Consider the following 21730-nt stretch of genomic DNA (forward strand, 5'->3'; position numbering starts at 1 on the left):
TATCTTTTTTTTTTTTTTTTTTTTTTTGTTTGTTTGTTTATGTATATGCATGTAATATACTGTGACGTTTTTGTTTTGTTTCTGCTCTCGATATATTGTTATGCGTGACACTGTCGATGGCCTGCATCACAGCCAGCGGCGTAGATAATATAGATAGATTAAAAAAAAACACCGGGAAAGCCCCTCAGAGGCTCGCGGTTACGAGAACGGGTGGTCGTCCGCGGGTGTACATATTATATAATACAGCACAACATTTGCGACGCGATGGTTGATCATCTAGTGGCGGCGAGCCGGTCGGGCAGCTGCGGGTGGTCAGGGCGGGTGGAGTTCAAAGTGGTGGGCCCGGGCGGTGAGGATGGCCTTGAGCTCGGACTCGAGTTTCTTCTTGTCGCGTTGGTTGGTGGCCTGGCCGCCGAGGACCGACTGGAGGGCCGAGCACTCGCCGAACCCGCTGCTCGTCTCCTTGTTCTCGTGGCTCCGGGCTCGCCTCATCGGCACCGGGGCTTGCTCCTCCGAGGGCTGGTGCAGGCTCTTTTTGCGACGCGGCGCTGGCTCCTCCTTTGGCCGGCGTTGCTGCTCGTAAAGCCCGCGGCCGCTCGAGGTAGAGCTTATGGCTTCCGACGACCGGCTGAGGTCTATCCCCGAGCCCCACTCGCGCGACAACTTGCGGCCTATCGCCGAGGTCATTTCGGTGCTGATTGGCGACAACAACGGACTCTTCACCTGCGGCGAGCCAAAATGAGCAATTAAATATAGGCTCGCGGGCTCAAAGTACAACACCGTGAATCCAAGTTGCTAGATTAATTACGTGCCTTCATATTTTTGCTAGGCTAATTATTCCATCGCTATAAAATACATATACTTTGATTTGTCCATAGAAATAAATGGTGCGATATATGCACTCAAAATAAAATTGGGTTTAGCTTTTTCTACGAAATTTTGGTGGAGAGTACTGATACGAGCAGTGAGAAAATACATTTTCCAGCCCAAACGTAGCATTATGGACCGAGAGTGCTGTAAATTGTACCTCCATCTGTATGTGCCTATAAATACACATATATCACAAATATTGCTTGTTATGCCGCAGTGACAATGTCACACGAAACTCCTAATAATAATTTTTATTGTTTGCAACAGTATTTTTATCGTAAGTATTGTTATCGAAATTACTGTCGAGGATGATAAAAATTAGGTTGGCAAAAGTAAAAAGTTCCTAGACGGCGAAATGGCACAAAATGGCTATTCTGGCATAATAATTTTCATTTTTTTTTTCTCTCAGTATTTCCATAAAGTTGTACCTCAAAGTATGGAAGCAAATCGATAAGATCACCTCTGTCTGAGGCACTTGGATCCACAGTGAAGCCGAAATGACATTTTATACACGCGCAGAAAAAAAAAAATAATAATAAAGGGAAGAAAGAAAAAAAAAAAGAAAAAAATATCTCGCCTGGTAGTGCTGCTGCCCGGAGCTCGAGGGCATCCTCAGCGTGGCAAAGGCCGGAAAAGACTGGCCCCTCTTCGTCGGGCTGCGGTGCTGCTTGGGCGTAGGCGCCGCGGACGGCCCAGCGATCGTCTCGCCCCTCGGCAAAGGCCTAGGCGTACCCACCGCACCAACCGAGGCCCCAAAACTCACCGACGTCCCCCCCCAACCAGGCCCGAGTTTCGGAGTCGGCGGAGGCGACGCGCCACCGTCCCCGTGACTCAACCGCCTGCCCACCAACTCCAGGGGACTCCGGGCCCTCAGGTTCGAGCTGCTGAGGGTGAAGTCGCGCGGCTTGGCCCCCATGCCGCTGTTGCCCGGCTCGAGGCTCACCGGCATCAAGTTGCTCGAGCTCCGGCTCCTCTCTCCTTGGCCCCCGCCCATCGGACTTTTACTCCGGCTACGAGCGCCATGAGACCTCTCGGCTGCCGCCAGCTCCTTCCGAATGGCACCGCGAGCCGCCGCCTCGGCCTTCTCTTCCTGCTGCACTCTGTAATTTCGCGAGCGGTCATCGCGCGCTTTATCAATAAGCTGCCGTGATCTACGGGACGGCCGGTTGTTGTTGCAAATCAAACGTTTAATGTGAACAAAACAATAATCATATATATATATATATGGCGTTTTATCTCAAACAAAAGAAGCCGGTGTAATGTTTAATGGTGGTACATATATATATATATAGAGGTGCTGTAGGTGTTTCCATTTTTCATTTTGGAACGAGAAAAAAGCGGTCGTTGTTTTTGTCTACGTATATATATAATAATCATGTGTCATAGCATACATAATAATATGGTAGCATGTTGCTAATAATAAACGCATGAGTATGAAATGTATATTGTATATGTAAGGTATAATACGTATGTGTGTATAAATATGGTTGTACAAAGGGTTGGGCTAGGGGGGGGGGGTAATTTCGTCTTACTGACCTTCGTATTTCCTGGATCATCTCAAAGAACTGCGCTTTGCTTTTACGTCTGCGACGCTGTTCGTGTTCCTTCTGGAACAAATCAGACTTACGTACTTTGTTCAAATTGTATTCTACATTGTGTTACGAGGGGGCACATCTTCATTTTTTTTCACAAATTTCACATTATACAGCACATTATACACGTTTCGGCAAGTCATATACTTTTATGATAATTATACAAGTAACAATTAACATTAATATATGGATCGTCATACGGTAAAATAATTTCCATAATCATCACCAGACATCGAGATTAATTGCAAAAATTCCAGACAAAGCATCCATGATACGTATACATCGATAGAGTGTCTTTGATGTTGGAAACCAGTTGTAATCAAAAAAAAAAACATATGCATCGTCGCTGTATAATCACTTACATTGAATGTAGGTATATATATAGTTATAAAAGTCGTGAAAAATGTATAGTGTATAATCACAATTTGCACAAAGGGAGGGACTTTGTTTGTGTAAGTTGAGCTCTGTAACGCTTTGTGTTTTATGAGGTTTCGTGTGTATATATATATACCAAGTCGAATTTTGAGAGTTTTTATGACAAACGAGTCGAGTGCATCTCTATACAATGCTGCTCCTCCCGATACGAATTCTCAATAGGAGAAACTCATGCAAACATAATATATCATCATGGCCATGTATGGGTCGAAAGGTAATCGCTTTGATAATTATAGTACATATTGTACATAATATGGTAATATAATCGATTATAATCTCTCGTTTCAACGTTAACCGATAAAGGAAGTAACGCTACTACGCGAGCCCATGGACCTCTCTTATTTTTTCAATAAACAAAAAAATCACTCAAAATAAATTTATCGGCAAATAAACGCTATAGTCCGACTCGATTGCCTTTCGACCATTTTTCAGTGAGAGGCAATGAAAGTGTAACGTAAACAACGCAAGAACGAGAAAAAAAAAAAAAAAAAAAAAAAAAAAAAAAAAAAAAAAAAAACAGGAAAAGGAAAGTAGCGAAAAAACACAAGGCGTCAAGCGCTCGAGCCGCACACACATCAACACAACGAGAATACAATGGCAAAATATATATATACATGTACACAGAGAGCAGTTGTAACGGAAGCTCGCTTACCCTCTTGACGCTCTTCTGGAAGAGCGAGGTGATCTGTCCCTGCCTGACGGTGTGTACGAGTTCGCGGGCCGCGTGGTGCGGCGACACGAGTTCCACGCAATTGATGAACCTGTAGAGCTTCTGGGAGAAAAACATGACGTTCCGGCTGCGCCACATGGAGTTCTGCGGGCACTGGCGCAACTTGGGCAGGCTGTACTTGTAAAATATGTGCTCGCCGATGAGGATGATGATGCCCAGGGTCATGCCGAGGCCAAGAAGGCAAAAGACCCCGGCCACTGAGGCCACGCCCAGCGGTCGGGGCTGACCTTCCTGCCGCGGCTGACCGTCGAACCCGATGCCCGAGGCTACGCCCCGCATACACGGCAGACCCCCGTACCTGCGCAACAACACTTTTTTGTTTTAGCCCAACGAGACCTGTACGTTGAAATACGAATAATTATATGTATATATTATGTGTCGTCGCGACAACGATCATCACCATTTCTCTTGTAGAATGTCGAGGAGGCCGGTGCTCGTGTAGTTGGCGATGACCTTGGATATGCTCTCCCTCATGGGGTGGCCCTTGGAGAGGCCGACCGCGTACGTGTCCTCCTTGATGGAGTCGCCGATTTTCTCGAGCCGGCAGCCGTTGTCGGTGAGCCGGTAGTAGTCGATGATGGGCGTGTCGGCAATCAATATGTCGACGCTGCCGTTCAACAATCGCTCGACCCCGTCCTCGACGTCGGCGACCGAGTACCGCGACATGTACGACCAGAGTCGCGGGTTCGCCTGTTGCACGTAGTACTCGGCCGCCGAGGCCTTTGGCGCCGACACCTTTTGCAGCAGCAGCTACAAGGAAATTTCATCCGTTGCTCCAACATTGCGACACAACTCATTTTGGCTTTGGGCACGAATAGTTTTTTTTTTTTTTTTTTTTTTTTTTTTTTTTTTTTTTTTTTTTTCTAGTCGCTATTTGCAATACAATTTTAGGAGGAAAAAAAATCTCGTTTGGACGATTTTTGGAGTGTCTTTTCAACCCACCCAAGGGTACAACTTTCTGTAACGCTTTTTACACCTTTTGTTTATGTGCGTAATTCCACACTTTTAAGTGCAGTGTATTTATCGTTTACACGCTTACAATTTGTCGAAACAACGTGTGTTTTTTAAATGTGTAAAAAATAAATACACATATACATATTGCATTTTTTGATATTTCACTCTTTTTTTTTTTTTTTTTTTCTTTTCAATGAGCAATGCAGTATTCTTGGTGGAAAAATTAAGGTTTTAGTACAAACTGCACATTAAACAAAAAAAAAGTATCCGTGCCCAAGTCCAAATACACGTAGAGACACGAGGAGGTAGGAAAAGCTGAAACTCACGCTCCTGTCGTAGTAGTTGTTGACGGTCGAGTGGAAGAAGAGTCCGGCAATGAGGGCGGCTATGTTGGCGGTGTACGAGGCGACAAAGATGACGGAGAAGCCACCCCAGACGTTGATGAGGAACTTGTTGGGCCAAGATTTGGGGGCCTTGAAGGCGACGAGGTGGCCGCAGAGCAGGCCCCAGGTGACCCACAGGGCCGAGGCTATGCTAAAGTTCTTGCTGCGCTGCCTGCCCCACGGGTTGAGCCCAAAGGGGGAGAACCACTCGTAGGCGGCGACGAACATCGCGGTGATGTTGAGCGAGGTGAACACGGCGATCCAGAGCTCGGGACTGAAGGGCTGGAGGAACGCGAGGAGGGATATCTCGTGGCGCTCCTTGGGCGCTATGAGGAAGCTCACGCTGCTGAAGTAGTAGGGCGTCGTGAAGTCGACCACCTGCGACCGGTGCGAGTAGACGCTCAGCGGGGCAAAGGCCAGTTGGGCCTTGCCCGTCAGCAGCTCGCCTATGACGCCGTTCCACGTGCCGTTGCGCCCACGCCGACGACCAAACAGCCCATCCTTTGCCACGTGCAGGTCGAACCGGAACTCGAGATCCTGCCCATCAGAGATTGTTTCATACGAGCGTTTATTGTGTTCGATAACACGATTTTAATTTTTTATTTTTTATTTTTTTATAATTCGTGAGTGTTGAAATAATTTGTACTCTTTGGCACAATAAGTTTTTTTCATCATCCAAAACCTTCTGTCAAAGTGGAGATTTTTTTCCCCGTGTCACCCTAGATTATTAAGTAAGTACGCCCGGAATGAAGAGATAGAAGAAGAAGAAAAGAGCGCTTCTTCACTATAATAACTGCGGGTGTATAGGGACCAAAGAGCAAGAATCTTCTTAGCTCGGAGCAAGTTCGATGCTGTTCTCGTTTCATCGGAAATCCGATGTCAAATCAGGTATAATTAAATCATAGTCGAAACGACCGGAGTCGAAATTACTGTCGGAAATCCTTACAATAAAACCCAGTAAAATGACAGACTCTATAAAGTTTTGCACGAAGCGAATGCCAATCAACTTGACGAAGAAAAAAAAAAAAACACATATTGTACGCTTCTACAATGTTTATAATGTTTGATTATTTTTGCCTTACGTTATTATGAAAACACACCTCCGGACTCCCTAAAGACGTTCACAGTTATAAGAAATTCCTATGACACATTTTGTTTTTGAATAAACAAAAAAGAAAGTATACCTATTTGATTTGGTAGTAAATCGTTTCTACAGTTTTGCCTGGTTTTATTTATTTTTCCTTAACTTGAAAGTATTTATACCCAATTTGGAACGTTCGCGTCTTACGTGCAACATCGGCATCGGCATTCAAGCATCGGCTTAGGGCTACTTTCGAAGACTTTAACGAGTTTTTTTAACTACATTTAATATTAAATGAGTTTTTACTGCAATTCAGCTATTGATCCTACTACTGTGAAAGTCCTGCTGGTATAGTCATCAAAAGTCATTGAAAGATTTCAAAAAGCAAAATTGAATGTATCATGAAAGTGACCTTTGAAATGCACCCAAAAGTCCATCTGTTATTTTTCTCACTTCCGTACCAAAGACTATCTCGATCGATCTAAATGTACAACCCAATAGTAACAGCACGCGGTGACAATAAACATCTAAATAATCACAAGCGCACCCACCTGGGACACATGGTAGAGCAGGTCCATGGAGTAGCCGTAGCAGCACTTGACGGCACCCCCGTGTTTGCAGATGAGCCCGCGGAGGCAGGCGCCCTCCTGGAGATTCGTCACCATGGCGAAGGGGGGTGCGAGCGCCGTCACTATCTTGTACGAGGGCATGCCGATTTTTTCCCTGCCCTCCTCGACGTACGCCGGTACTATGCCGCCCCCGGGCCACACTATCGTGTCCAATCTCACCTCCCTGCCGCCCCTCACCAACCCAACTTTCGTCCACCTGCGCAAACGAGTTGGGGGTTTTTTTAAATTACAAAAAAATTCATCCCTATAGTTGTACTGTGTGGTTTTTCCACTTTTTTTTGTACTATGTTGCAAAGTGTAAATTTATAACTTTGAGGGACACAGTATATAATTATACGTAAACATCGGGGGAAAAAAAAAAGATATCCATATGTATATATTTATACACAAAATACAAAGAACATCAAAGATAGTTGTATGATATTGACAAGGAGCGATGCGAGAGTATGGGGTTATTGGGGCACATTCGACTAAAATTGACAGAGAAAAGAGGAAACATCGAGGCAATTGAATGTGTTTTCCACAAATACGTATAAACATCACCTCAGCATCAACTCTGTGCCGTTTGTATCCTCCTGGCTGATGGTGCGAGGAAAGAAAGAACAAATAAAAACTTTGAATCTCCCGCGCAGAAAAAAAAAAAAAAAAAAAAAAAAAAAAAAGAGAGACAGCCGAAAGTAAACGTCACCATATACATGGATCGACGACACGGGTTGCGGAAGCAGCAAATTCGTAACAGGGTTTTCCCAGCCGAACGAGCTGCCTCCCCCGTACCGAGTATAGCCGTTGGAGTATGGGGCTCACCTGAGTTGGGTCTTGTTGCCAGGGTAGAGCACAGCCTGTAGGTTGAGCAGGTGAAACTCGGCGGCGTCGCGGGACACGCGCCTCGCGTTCTCGCGGAGCCGCCTCGTGATGGCTGCCGAGACGTTGGGGCGCACCTCGTTCCCCAAGAAACCCGTGCGCCGCGCCGCGAGGCACTCCGGCTCGAACAGCTCCCTGAGCTGGGGCTCGGCTAGCCTCGCGTGCCGCGGCCGCGTCTCCACCATCGCCCGGTCCACCGCCTGGGCCGCCTCGCGCAACCCCCGCTCCAACAGCCCGTCCTTGCCGGTGAGTCGCGGGTTGGCCGGGCGCAGCGCCAGCATACCCAGGGGCATGAAGCTCTTGGAGTTGACGCCTCTGTCGTAGCCCTCGTCGTCCTCCTCTACGCTGGCAGGTGGTGGCATCTCCCGCTTTTTCGGCTTCCGATCTGCCAATCAAGATTTTTCTCTCCCACATCTCTCTCTCTCTCCCGAAGGGATTTCCGGTGGGGAGTTTGCAACTTTTTACTTGCTCCCTCCGAGAGAGAGAGAAAAAAAAGGCGGGGGAGGGAAGAAACAAACAAAGTTGGCCGAGTTTAAACAAGAGTAGTTGTTGTTCTTCTTTCCGAAAAGCTCCCGTAGGCTCCCCTATTACGTTTCATTGCGTTCCGCGGCTGAATTTTTCACTCCCCGTACAACACTCGAGAGGATATGCGGCTCATAATACATATATACACACCCGTGGTGATTTGTACGGTTTCGTTGCATACGTAATCTCTTTTTTTCCTCTTTCTACATTTTTCGTATATGCAACAACTCGACCCTCCCTCTCGTGTACTTGCAAAAAACTCACCCTTGAGGTCGGCGTGCCAGTGGTGCTGGGGCTGTTGTTCCTGGAGCCTGTGCATCTCGCTCGCGAGGTTCGACAGAGTGTGGAAGCTCAGGTCGTCGACGTCCGGGGCGAGGTTCGGACCGAACTCCTGGCTGTCGAGGGCGCCCGGTATGTGGTCGCTCGTCACCGATACCCGGGCGTTCTGCAGCACGTGCGTGCCGATGATGTTCGGCTCGTTCGACCTAAACGAAAAAATAATGGAAATACAATGGAAATTCCACATGGCGATACAATCGTAATGTTGTATAGGCACGGCGCTACGTGTTATCTCCCCCCAAAAGCTCGAGGGATTTGCCTCTTCTTTTTGTTTTCCGAGGAAAAAAAAGCACGCGAGGGAGAATGAATCATTTCTCCCTTCCCCTCCGGGTAGCGTATTTTTTTTGTTTTACGAGCTCGGGTCTACGAGGGAGAAATTGACTTTTGCGGTGTGCTGTACTCCTGGCGCTGACGCATCGGATCTTCCATTACAGCCGGTTTAATCGGAACGGCATATCTCGTAATTTACCGGCATCTCCGTCGTTGCCCGCCAATCGGAAAATTTCACGATCCACCGAAATCTTGTACAACCATATTTTTATACATTGTACCAACATCCTTCGCGTGCACGTTACTATCTCCACCGCGCCATATACTGCATGTATTATTAATAAAGCGAGTGCATCATCTAAACTAATGATCGTACAAATTTTTTCTCCACCATAATTGCAAATCCCAAAACTTTGAGCGATTAAATACATGTACGCGCGCACGTCCCGCGAGTAACGTATCGGCGAATAAATCAATCAGCCGGGATGCACCGCGGACCAAACTTTGAAACTCCCAAGCGCTATATGCTGCACGTATATATATGTATATTTATACCCGCGAAAACAATCGCCGTTCCAACTTTGGATGGAAATTGCGTGGAATATTAAACTATGGGATCGTAAGGAGAAAAGAATGAAAAATCACTCAATCCCGAGCCATGCTGTGCAGCGTGGCAATCCAAAGACACCGCTAATTCCCGCCGCGTCGACTCGACGTATAGGCAAACACGGAGGAGCCGTGCGGTGTACCGCGTCCTTGGCTCCCCCGGTGCTCGTATATATACATATATATGTTTGAAGGAAACTTTGAAGCAAAGACAGGGGTGGTGTACTCACCTGAGCTCGGCTTTGAGGTCGAGCCACAGCCAGAGGAACCTGCCGGCGAGCATGTCGAGCTTGTTGGCGAGGCCGATGACTTTGCGGGCGTTGGCGAGGTCGCAGCCGAGGACGATGACGCTGCCCCGGCCGTTTTCCTCGGCGACGCGCCTCAGCCGGGCGTTGAGGCTCCGCTCGTCCGTGGGCAGGTAGATGATGGAGCGGGGCACGAGGTGGTTGCCGCTACCGGTTTCCCGGGTCTCGCCCCCCGGGCGCATCTTCTCCTGGACGTCGGGCACGAGGTCGCGGACAGGCAGGAGGCTTGGGTCCACTAGCAGGGTGAACGCGTGCCAGTGGGCCTTGTGCATCAGGGCCGAGGCCGCTGCGCCCATTTCCTCGGAACTCGTGCCCACGCGGCTCTCGTACTCGCTCGGACGACCCTGTCCATTCAACGCATATGTGTGTATATAGCATACGCCACGGGGGCTACGGATAAACCATACATGACCCCGTCTGTTTTGTTTTTTCCCCCCTTTGGCCCAAGGATGTGCGATATAATTTTAATTTTTTTTATTATTATTATTATATACCTTCTACAATTTTTTCACCTTCGATTTTGGCACAACGTGGCCATTTGATCTTTGTACGTTGCTCAATGTGTTTGCGTAAAAAAATTGGTTAACCCAACCAAAATTTGTATGAGCGTTGGACGATTGAGTTTATTGGTCGATCCAACCATAAAATATGATTACTGTATAACCAACTATGAAAATACTCAGCGCAAACCAAATTTTTTTTCCCGTGCGGATACATTTATATATAAATTTATCATCGTCGCCGACCCTTCCTTTCATCTCCTGGTTAATTTTTGTTAATTTTACAATTTAACCGCGTAAACAACTCGTAACGAATGCTTACGTATACGAGTAAAAAACGAGTGCATTGGGAAAACAAATAAGTCAGAAACGCCGCGCGAACAATGGCTAAATATTAATCGTCGGAAGCTCAATTTGACTGGCGTCTGGAAAATTAGAGCAAAGCCCGCCGCGCGCGTCTCCCCCCCGGATGAGCCACGTTTCACTCGCCGAGCTATTTTTTTTTTTTTTTTGTTTTGTTTCCCCTTTTCTCGTGCAATCGTATAAATTCCCTGCCGCGTGTATATGGGCCATACTGTGTGTGTATTATATAACATGGGTAAAAAGCTACACGCGAAATACCTCGCGGCTAATGCACATCTAGGGGCTGAAAGAGCCAACCAGTGCTAATAGTACTCGTACGCCAGTGCCAAAAAAAAGTCTCGTTCGACCCTTCTCTCGTATCCACCGGGGACATTTTTGGCCGTGCGTGCAGAGAACGCACATAATATACGATTAATTTTAATAACACCGCGTAGACCTCCCGAAAAAAAAAAAACCGATGGCAATCACGTCACGTATTCGTATACAATCATCGACCAATGTCGCAAAAAATTTGGATTCATTGAAAGTAAAAAAAAAAAAAAAAATATACTACTACTCGCTCTCGAGTACACTTGTACATGTGTAATATTCACTCGAAATTTCTTCATAGCTATATCCAATGTATTTACAACGTGTATTACAAGAATCCACACACGTACATATAAGTATGTATAGGTAGAGAACCCGTGGTACCGCAGTTCGCAAAGCTTACGTAACGCGGGAGGGCCGACTCCCTCCGAGAGAGTAGAAGGGGGAGGCGAGTGGCTTAACGCGTAAGGACATCAGCAAGCCGTGCGGCGCATCCGAAATGAGGGGGAGACACGCGCGAAATCAAGATGTAACGCGGAGATGATCGCTACCTTCTGTCGCTCCTCTCCCTTTTTTTCTGGCAGAGCCGTACCTATATACTGCACACAACTCAATCAATAAACGAGGCCTCAGGCGACAGCCCCTCAATTTTAAGTATATACACTTACTCCCTCACTCTGTACATATACTGCAAACGGAGTGAAAAGAAATACATGCATCGCTCCCTGTGTATGCATGCGTACCTATATGTGTCGAGGTATGCCAGAAAGAGTCGAGAGGGGGGGGGGTGAGTTTCCCTGATTGCAAATCCGATCTTCCTCTATGATAATAGCACATTGCGGCAACAGCCTCCGTAAACTGTATACGTACGTGTATTATACGTGCTAGTGGCTATCTATTTCAACGTAGATGAACAGACTCCAAACTCATGTTCATCCGGTGGCGTACTGGCCGTCATTTCGGTATACCTACATCTGCTCTCTGCGGAGTGTATCCATCAGAGCCAAGTCGTTTCGGAGGGGTGGGGTCTACTCGTTATACATGTCACATTGTAGCCGATGACGACAGTCTACTCGTACAATCTATAGATTATAGGTACGTACAAGTATACCGGAGGGTGGGGGGGGTGGTAATTCAATAGAGCATGTCAGTAGGACGAGAGCAAAAAAAAAAAAAAGGAAAAAAAAACACGCGGATTTGAAATGCAAATGAGGACGAGAGAAACTCGGTGCGGTATAGCTCTGGTTGGTCGGACGGAGGAAAGAAATTTTGCGCGAGGATTTTCCCTTCCGAATGTGTGTGTGTGGAGCACCTTTTCCACCCATCGCAGCGAAAAGTTATATGTATGGAATACTCGGCGCGTCGCAAAGTTCGGAGCCTTCATTGTCACACGGAAGCTTTGCCCCTTTTTTTCCCCTTCCTTAGGCTCGCTACGCGCCCCGCGTCGAAATTTGGTTTTCGTTCCACCCACGCGCACAAACTCCCTCCGCTTGACGGATGCCACTTTGCGGGATTGGGTTATCCGCGCGGACGCGGTTTCCCATCGATTTTGCAAATCACCGGAAATTGGTACCGATTGCACAGCAGGGGAAGGGCGTATACAATGGCCAATTTTTCGCTGCAAATCCCTCCTCCGGGGAGATATAAACATCTCTCGAGGACTTTTTTCCTCGAGACGCCAAGTGCAGAGCAGCCAAGTATACACACACTGTGCTATGCTGATTCGATTATTCGAGTCGGCTAATTGCCATGGCCCCAGCATCGTATACCTACTTGGATACGAGCTAGAGGGTATATACCGGCGTTTCGGGGGGAAAGTTGGCGCCGAGCTGGCGCGGGAGACGAGGAGCCAAGCAAGTTTCGACAACTTAACTACAAGTGCCCAAACACCCCTCCTATATCCCTACATATATACATAGATATTATCTCTGGCTGCATAAGCCTCGTTTATTTACCTATGCGCGCCCGTTGAAAAACAAAAAGAAAAAGTAGCACTCACCAGCCGTATAAAGTCCCTGTGGGACAGGGGTATCCACATGGTGGGCAGTTGCAGGGAGGCGGCCGCGGTCATGAGGAACCTGGCGGCGGAGCCTCCGCCGAGGACGATGGTGAGTATGGTCTTGCCTTGCTTGATGTCGGCGCAGAAGCGATCGAGGAGGGCGGTGGGGTGGGCTTTGGGGCGAGTCTCACCGGGTTGGGTCGGGTTGGTTGGCAGAGCCCGTGCCTCGACGTAGGCCAGCTCGACGTCGGTGTGAGCCAGTTCCGGGACCGCGAGCTCCCACGCGCGTTGGGCCTCCAAGCGGCTCGGCTGGCTCTGCGCCAATACGACCACGAGGCGCCACGAGCTGCCCCGTTGGCGGCTGTTACTGCTGCCCCCGCTGCTGCTACTGCCGATCTTGGCCGAGCGCGCCTCTTTGGTGTTGTTGTTGTTGTTGTTGCCATCCGAGTTTTCGGCCTGTGGGCATGGGTATTAAGTCTTATTTCTTTACACTTTTTTTTTTTTTTATCCTTTGTAGTGCTACGTGAGTCAAGTGTCGGGGTGACTCTCTAGAGACCAGTGGGTAGAGTATCTCGTTACTACACAAAACACCCGAGTTCGAGTTCGAGACTCTACACGGTGAAATGACTCAAATGTACACGAAAGATTTTATATAACCATCTGTTAACCATTTTTTTTTTAATTTATATGTAATTTACGGTTCTCGGTAAAATCCGTGCAGTCTATATGTATATGGGTAATGCGAGATTATTGAACCTGATTATCCATACTTGAGATGTGTATATGTATAATATGGGGTGCTTCTGTTATCCCGCGCAATGATAAGTATATGTAATGTCCGGGAAATATGAGGGAAAAGGCCCGCACGTATAGGGGCGAGGGGGATGATGATGATAGTTAATAGGCTCTTATCCCCGAATGAAGGACGCATTAGTCGATCTGTGGATCAGTGAAAATCTCTTAATTATGCTGAACGCGCGAGAATTTATATGAGTACGTGGTAGTTACCGCGACTATTTACGGCCCCAACCGCACGCATGGACAGCCGAGCTTTTTCGTACCCCTTATTCCCCATCGACTCACTGTACACGTGATACGTTCTTTTTTTTTTTTTTTTTTTCTTTGGTGGAACGAACTGTTGATGCAGCAACTGCAGCTCGGCCAAATGGATTATGTATAATATCGCAGTCGGGACACGTATACAAGGGCGAATTGTCCCTCGTCGCAGTTGCGCTTGTTTTATATGTACCTATGTATATGCATCCCAGGCCGTTTAACTCGAGCGCTATAGGTGATGGTACACGCGACGTTTATACTACCTCTTGTTTACGCCGCACCTATACTGGCACACGAGAGAGAGAGAGTTGTAATATTGCCTATACCTCCCGCACCAGTATACACGGAGATGAGATTTTCTTTTTCCTGCGACGACGAATTGATTAGTACGACGATCAGTTCGATAGCCTCGTTTCTAGAGATAAATAAAAACTTGTTTCAATTCGCTCGGAGCGAGGGAGAAAAAAAAAAAAAAAAAAACAAAGAGGATTTTCGGTTCATCATCCCCTGGCTCCGATTGGACTTTAAAATCGGGATCGCACTTAAAACCGAGCACTCGCTGATCGGCTTATACACCCCTGGTCTTCTTGACACACATTCGTGCGAATCGCGGCGCTAATGTACGTACAACGTTCCAAAGCGAATGCTTTTACTCCACCAAACCGATGAGGGTAGGAAAAAAAAAAAGAAAAAAAAATGTTTGCAGCCACACCGTATACACAGAGCAGAACGACGAGACGTGTGTGCATTTGTATGTCCATTCCGAAACAGCCCGCGCGCTCGTCCGCAAGATAAACCCGGACTATCGAGGGCGAGCGGGGGAGTATAATACAAAACACACGTGTGGTATACGCTGCACAGGAGGGAACGGCTCCAGCGCGGTCTTGTCCCTTTGTTCCCACACAGCTAGGGGGGGAAGGGTGGATTGCGCCAAGTTTATCTCTGTAAGCGCGCCCGCGCGAAGACAATTAGTGTTTACAGCTCCGCAGTGGCGCGCTGCTATCCGAAGCGAGACACGCGCGCGGGGGGGGAGAGATAAAAAGCTCGAGGAGGGATATTTGAATATTGCTCTACGGACCGCGCGGCGGTGCGCTTGCGTGGTTATACCTATACATATAATATATACGTTGGGTGCATTCGAAGGAAGAGGGGAATAAGAAAAAAGGAAACGTCGATCCTCGAGCGGCTTTTCCGCTATTCGCGAGCGTATACGAGTATTAGAAATCCGAGAGAGAGAGAGATCCGATACTCGGCTGTCACGGGAGGGAGATTTACTGGCTTTATGAACGGCGCGGCAACGCGAGTTTTTATAAAATATATAAAACTATGATCCCGTACGTGCAACGCGTCCACATGATTATACGGTTAAACGACCGAGGGTGCGTTTGTTATATACTCACGGCTTGGAGACTGTACCGAGGAAACGGTACTTTTGTTTTTACGGAACTCGTTGCTGTTATTCCGGATTTTATTTGCCTATGTAATTAAACAGCTACGGTTTTAGTACCTTGTTCGAATGAAGGTAAGTTACATGCAAAAGTTGGAGGGAATATAATACAAGATGCTATACCCGCAACACGTCTTGATGGTAATCAGAGATTTACAAGTATGACTATACGTGTTGCCTATATATACGCAAGTGTTACTCTGTCTGTTTCTATGCTATACCATATGTATTACTTACGCAAGTACTACCTCAGTAAACAATATATTATAGTACTAAGGGCCTCGATTACATGCTGTTCTGATGGTCACGGAGGGGATAATAGGACTGTTTGTATAGGTCTGGAGATAATAATCGTACACAACTCATCTTGGACTTACATTGGATCAAGTAGTAAATTTATGTATCATTTTTTATGCCCTTCAACAATTACTTTTCGAGGTATTATCGATAAACGTGTACGATGCCCAATCGCAGTTTCGCACATGAAGGTAAACTAGCTGTTTAAATTTAAATCAGCCAATTTTTTTTTTTTTTTTTTTTTTTTTTTTTTTTTGTGTTCTTGTTGGACAAACAAAATCTTGGATAGCGTATCAAGTTGCGAAATTACCGACCGACCTGCTCGTTTTCTTGGTCTATTACGTAAACGCGCGCTAATTGGCACATATAAGGTATATATATATATATATTACGAGCAAAGCTCATACACTCGCGCGCAGCTTCACCTTTTTGCGAAGGAAAAAAAAAAAATTCGACAGCATTGCGTATCGTTCTATATCTGTTTGCATTGGATTCCCTGGTGGTATATCGACAGAGAGAGAAACGTCCTCGCGAATTAAAGGCTTAACGGAACTATTGACGCTTTTTTTTTTTTTCAAGTTTGTTTTGGCAATTGCTTTTTGGTGTTTTTTTTTTTTCTACCCAACTAGAAATCTCCGTCCCTTCGCGTTGCCTCGACTCAATGCCGCAGCGGATGATGGAATTAATCCTCGAGAAAAGTCGATTCCAGATCTGCACGTCAAATTCCCCGGAGTCGATTAATAGAGCGCCGCCGTGAAATTGAGATTTAAACGCGTCCCCCTCCCTCCCGTATCCTCGACCTCCCATCATCACTAACGTCTCCACTACTTTGCCCCTCGATAAATCACGTTAATGCTAATCAAGGTAAGAGCAACAAACTTACGAGCCCCCCCCCCTCCCTGTGTATTTATGGATCATCGATTCGGCGGATTGGTGTGTATTATTGACTCTACAACCGAGCTTTTATTCTCGTACCTCTGGTCAACAACTCATTATTCCGCGGATGGTGTGCGGAAATAAATTTCCATCGGATGATGACCCATTGAGTTTTATGAGTGCAAACGTTCCAACTTTAAAGTTATATCAGCGGCAAACTCAGCAAAACGAGAAATGTATGTTTACGAGTTACGGGTGGAGGGAGTTTCGAGCTGTAATCGTAAACTGGTGTATATATACACCGCAATGCAAGTCTGTCCAATCTGAAAGTTTATGTCAAAAAAAAATATACAAGACTCACCTCCGTGGCGCAAGTGATGTGGCCCATCAGGCCCAGCAGAGCGAGGAGCGCGAGCAGCGCGCGCCGAGCTCGCATCTTCCGGGGCCAGTCCTCCGCCTTCACTGCCTCCGCCCAGTCACATCGTCCTCAGCGGCTCGGCAACTGCGTGACATTACACATCACATGGATATACCCTCGGCAACGGTGCGTGTGTTTTTTCGCTCGATTTAACGAGACTTTTTCACCGGCGATAAATTATTCATGATAGATGTGTGTCCCGCCTGAGCCATACTTCACGCGGATTATACATTCGCGTCGAGGCGCTGTATTGAGATTGATTGGTTTTTTTTTTTTTTTTTTTTTTTTTTTTACCGAGCAGAGGATACACGGTACGATGATTTTGTGTACAACCCGTAAGTTACGAATCGGCGGAAAAAGCTGATGTATGCGTATACTCTCCCTTGCGATGAAAAAAAAAAAAAAAAAAAAAAAAAGAAGGAATTTTATACACTTTTTTGCGGCTTCGGATAAAAATTTCATATCGCAAAAAGCGCGGGGCTTTACGAGTATTGGACGACGGAAGCGGAATTCATTACTCGAAAGGGTGTCCCCTCGGAAGGATCGATATTTAAACTCCTACCTTTCGCGAGTCCGCGTTACAATCGATTGCTTTACGACTTTGGTCGCTTTCGTACAAAATTTCCCTCTAATCGCGCGGACCGAGTTTAATTATCTCTCGCAACGCCGGCATACGCGGCTCGTTTGCAACTCGTTTAGCTCGACAGCGAGAGTTTTGAATGGGCCATTGGATGCGAAACAACAAAAAAAAAAATGAAAATTAAAGTTGAATGCATCGCGGGAACGGCCAAATAGCTTATTTCACGGGGAGAGCAAGTTAATTATTTGTCACCGGGAAAGCGGCTCAATTGCTCCAACTTTCCCGTCCGCCGCTCCGAGCGAATCAATGAAAACTGTTTCTCCGTCGCGGCAACGAACGTATATATGTATAGATGGATGACACGCGTACATGACGTATAATTTGGCATTTATAAACGCGTGACGTACATAGGCAAAGCAGTGGGTCGCATCGCAGAAAATAATAATGCATTTCAGAAGGAAAAAAATGCGCTTGGTCATCGAATTTCATGAAGCTTCGAGTGTCATATCCCGTGGCGCACCGCAGCGTCGCGTAAATTTAGTTAAGAGCTCCCCGCGTGACGTTTAAAAAATCGAGCTCACGTCCCGGTGATTTACTGCTTGGGTGATGGCTGGGGGAGTATGGCCGAAAATTTCTTGCGTCGAATCGAGGAAACACGCCATTTTTCAAGCGAATCCGAGTATAGGTGGTAAACAATATGGCGTAATAGTATACCGCGGTCCGAGATGCATCTAGACACACGTAGACAGCTTGACGGGTATTATAAAAAAAAAAAAAAAAGTCCCTTTGATGGAATTAATCACGAAAACCTGCGCAAAAGAATTTATTCGCGGCATCAAAGGGCAGCCGAGTGGCTGTAAACGAGTTCTGCACTGGCAAATAAAGAGAGTGCGTATTTTCGAAATAAAGAGAACCGGGGCTCGGAGAGGAAAAAGTGACTCAATTTGACCGAGAGATGAATCGACGCGCTCGATTATATACGCGTGCGTTGCATATATGCGAGAAAAATTATTTTCTCCCCCCCCCCTACCGCGAGCGACAAAAGTCGTTCATTTGGAGAGCAATCGAGGTTCGCGTGCGGATAGCGCGCCTTTGAGTGCCCCTAAATTAGAGTGGACGTCCGGCACGTGTTGGCAAAATTTTTGTAGGGGCCATAAAAAAAAACTCTCCAACTCCCATATACTTACTCGGCGGACGAAAGTTTGGCCTCGTTCCTACACGCGGCTCGTACACTTTAAACGGCTTGGAAGCTTTTCACGGTGAGTATACCCATACCCTGCACGTAAGTCTCATTGCCGCACTCGAAAAAAAAAAACACGCTTATTGTAATTGATCCTCGTTAAAAGGTAACATATACCTGTACGACGCGCGGTCCCGGCGACAAATTTAATTGCTTCCCCTTCCGAATCATCCGGCTCGCCGAACCAGCTTCCCGACTCGATACCATCACGAGGGGGTGGGGGGGGTGAAAAACCATAGGAATGGGTGCTCTTTTCTTTTCCGCGAGCGACCGGTCACCGTGGGATTTGGAATTCAAAGGGACAAGCCGGAAGTTCCTTTTTTTTTTTTTTTTTTTTTTTTTCTTCATCCAAAAGCACACACGCGTTGGATGGGAAAAGTTGGAGGAGGAGGAAGACGTGGAGTTCGGGGGGGGGAGAGGGTATGTCCCTCGCGTGCCTCGGAGGCTGGAAAAGAAGAAAAAAAAAAAAAAAGCACACCCAGACGAGTACATCGGAGGGCGGACGGTCGCTCTACTTGACCTCCTTCAACTGCGAGCGGAGAAAAACTTGCTCGCGAATTTTCTCCCCCCTCCCCCCCTTAGATAGGAAGAGGGTGTGTATGCCCCCGCGAAGAAGCGCGATTCTTTCTCGAGCACAAAGAAATCGACGAGCAACTGGAGGGAACAAGAAAAAGAGAGAGAGAGAGAGACACATATACCATTATCCCTCCGCTCTCTGGTATCTCGTAATACCTATGTACCTAATACGTCGCCCGACTTTTCTTACTTTTTTTTTGCCGAAAATAAAAAAGAAAAAAAAGAAAACGCGTTGGCGAGGAGATGGAACGAAAAATGACACCGAAGCAGTATACAATTCATCCCACACCCCCTGCCGCTAAAAGTCGTATGTTACCCAACAGCGGTCGAGGGTACACCCGTAAACGCGCGAGAGAAGGACCGAGCGAGTGGGCGCCCTCATGTGTGTGTATTGTAAAAGAAAAGAGTACCCGCAGGAGGAGGAGGAGGGGGTCCGAGAAAAAGCGAAAATAGCGATACACGCGTTATTCCCTCGCATATACGTACATACACATACATACATACATACATACATACGCATCCCCGGAGAGGAAAACACAAGAATGATCGATTCGGCCGCTCTCCCGAAAGACCGCCGCGGGGGAAAGAAAGGAAAAAGGTGAAAAAACAGAAAATCCCGCAGACACGAGTCACTAAAACCCCCCTCCTCCTCCTCCTCCTCCTCCCGCTCGATAAAAGCGATTATCTAGTTGGCTTGCTTGTTTTTTCTTTACCACGCGCCTCGAGAGACACACCATGTACCGTATCCCCCCCCCTCCTCTGCTCGGTTACCCCTTTTTACCTGTCGTACCTGCGGGTAATCAAAGGCGACTCTACTGCGGCTCTAAGTCTCGAGTGGGCGTTGATAGCCGCGGCAACGGTAGTGGCAAAAGCGGCTGGACGACGACGGAGGCTCGTTGCACCTGCAGTCGGGCCGCACTCGCGGAAAATCAACGACGGGCAGGGCTTCCTCTTTGGCCGATGGTGCATCTTGGCTGCACTTTTGCTCCTCACCATCGGTATAATAATGTTTATCAACGAGCAATACGGGGAACAGGGAGGGGGTAACAAAAACAAACAACAAGGATTAAGTCAAGGGGGTAGAGAAACAATGGCACGCGGTTTCTGGCGCGCCGTAAAAAAGTCAGGAGTAGAGAGCATCTCTACCCCGTGTCCGCAAGTAGATCGAGTCCGCGTACGGTCGGACGCCGAGTAGTACAAGACTGATATATATATATAATGTGCGTCCGTGTGTGTATATGTATAGGTATAAAATGTAGTTACGTATGTATGACGGCTGACGCGCTCCTCCGCCGTCGCCGCCGCCGACGACACTGCGCGTTGGTTTCTGCTGCTGGGATGCTGCGCTCTCTCCAGCCCCTCCCTTCTTGCTCCCTCTGGCCTCCCTTCCTCCAGCCTTTTCATGTATAGAAGTGTGTGTGTGTGTGTGTAACCACGCGCGTCTTCGTGTGCGCACGTGACGTATGCAGGGGATGCTGCCGCCAGTCACCTGACCCACCCCGAGAGAGAGAGAGCATTGTCGCGCGCCCTGTGTGTGTGTGTGTACACGGGCATGCATGCGTGCACGTCTTGCCGAAGCGGCGGGCCTTCATAGAGGGGCGTGTCGCGAGGAGAAGGGACCTAGCTTTTTCTCTCGCTTTTGCTCCGATTTTCGACGCGGATGTGTGCAGGTGCCTGTCTGATCGACCATCGCCGTCGTCTGGCAGGGGATGCTCCGCTCGCCAGCCTAAAGAGGGATCGATTTTCGCCTCGTGCATATAGGTAAACGAGAGTAACTCCTACCCCATCCACCTCCTCTCGCGAGATGGCCAATTTGCGCGGCCCCGAAAAAAACACCGACTGTATGCTCGGTCGAGCGCTAATAAATTGTAATTCTCGCGGGTACTACGAAAGAAGAACAAGGAGCTTTTGCATATATATATATTTATATAGGACTCTCTCGCGGTTGCGATGCGAGTTTTAATTTCCGAGCGGTTTGCCCGTGACTTTCTCTCGGGGTGTACAATAGGGTAAAGATGAGGGGGGGTGCAACGCGACAAACTATCCGGGATAAATGTGTCGCGTCGCGGATTACGAGCTCAAGGGGGGACATCCGTTCGCTTTGCTAAGTATGAGATGATCTAGAGCAAAAGGGGGAGGTGGGATGTACTAATTACATTTAATTCCGAGTGTTTTGCGAGTCACAAGCAGCTTCGAACTGCTTCCGTTTCGTTACGCAATCCCTTGACCGGTAAGATAGTGGATGTGTCTGACCGTACGTACGTACGACTACTTGTTTCCCCCCCCCCCAAAAACAACTCGCGTCGCCTCTACTTTCGGTGAGTAAAACAAGTGCAAGGTATACCTGTACGAGTGAGAAAAAAAAGAAAAAAAAGAGACATTCCAAGGAACACGAGTGAGATAGGGGGTGGGGGTGATTTTGGAGAAAGCGTCCGCGCGTCGTTTGCGCCGCTGGAAAATCCCTCGGGCAAACAATTTCGTGACTGCGC

At 47.5% G+C, this 21730-nt stretch overlaps 1 protein-coding gene across 1 annotated transcript; it reads right to left on the reverse strand.

The window, feature by feature from the left end:
- Positions 1-31: 31 nt before the first annotated feature.
- LOC106638190 (uncharacterized) lies at positions 32-20447 on the reverse strand. Its single transcript, XM_089591899.1, has 14 exons — positions 20032-20447; positions 16789-16929; positions 12752-13207; positions 9782-9924; positions 9506-9727; positions 8325-8545; positions 7479-7920; positions 6597-6870; positions 4908-5501; positions 4028-4377; positions 3550-3925; positions 2407-2477; positions 1448-1970; positions 32-723 (listed from the first exon to the last, which is right to left on the reverse strand). The coding sequence occupies exons 2-14, from the start codon at positions 16861-16863 to the stop codon at positions 313-315; spliced, it is 4158 nt and encodes a 1385-aa protein (XP_089448025.1). The 5' UTR covers positions 16864-16929; positions 20032-20447; the 3' UTR covers positions 32-312.
- Between the last annotated feature and the right edge of the window lie 1283 nt (positions 20448-21730).

This window comes from Copidosoma floridanum, unplaced genomic scaffold (assembly GCF_036245765.1).
Source record: "Copidosoma floridanum isolate Cflo_tuat_1 unplaced genomic scaffold, Cflo_Japanese_pri ptg000014l, whole genome shotgun sequence".
In the NCBI taxonomy this organism is placed as follows: domain Eukaryota; kingdom Metazoa; phylum Arthropoda; class Insecta; order Hymenoptera; family Encyrtidae; genus Copidosoma; species Copidosoma floridanum.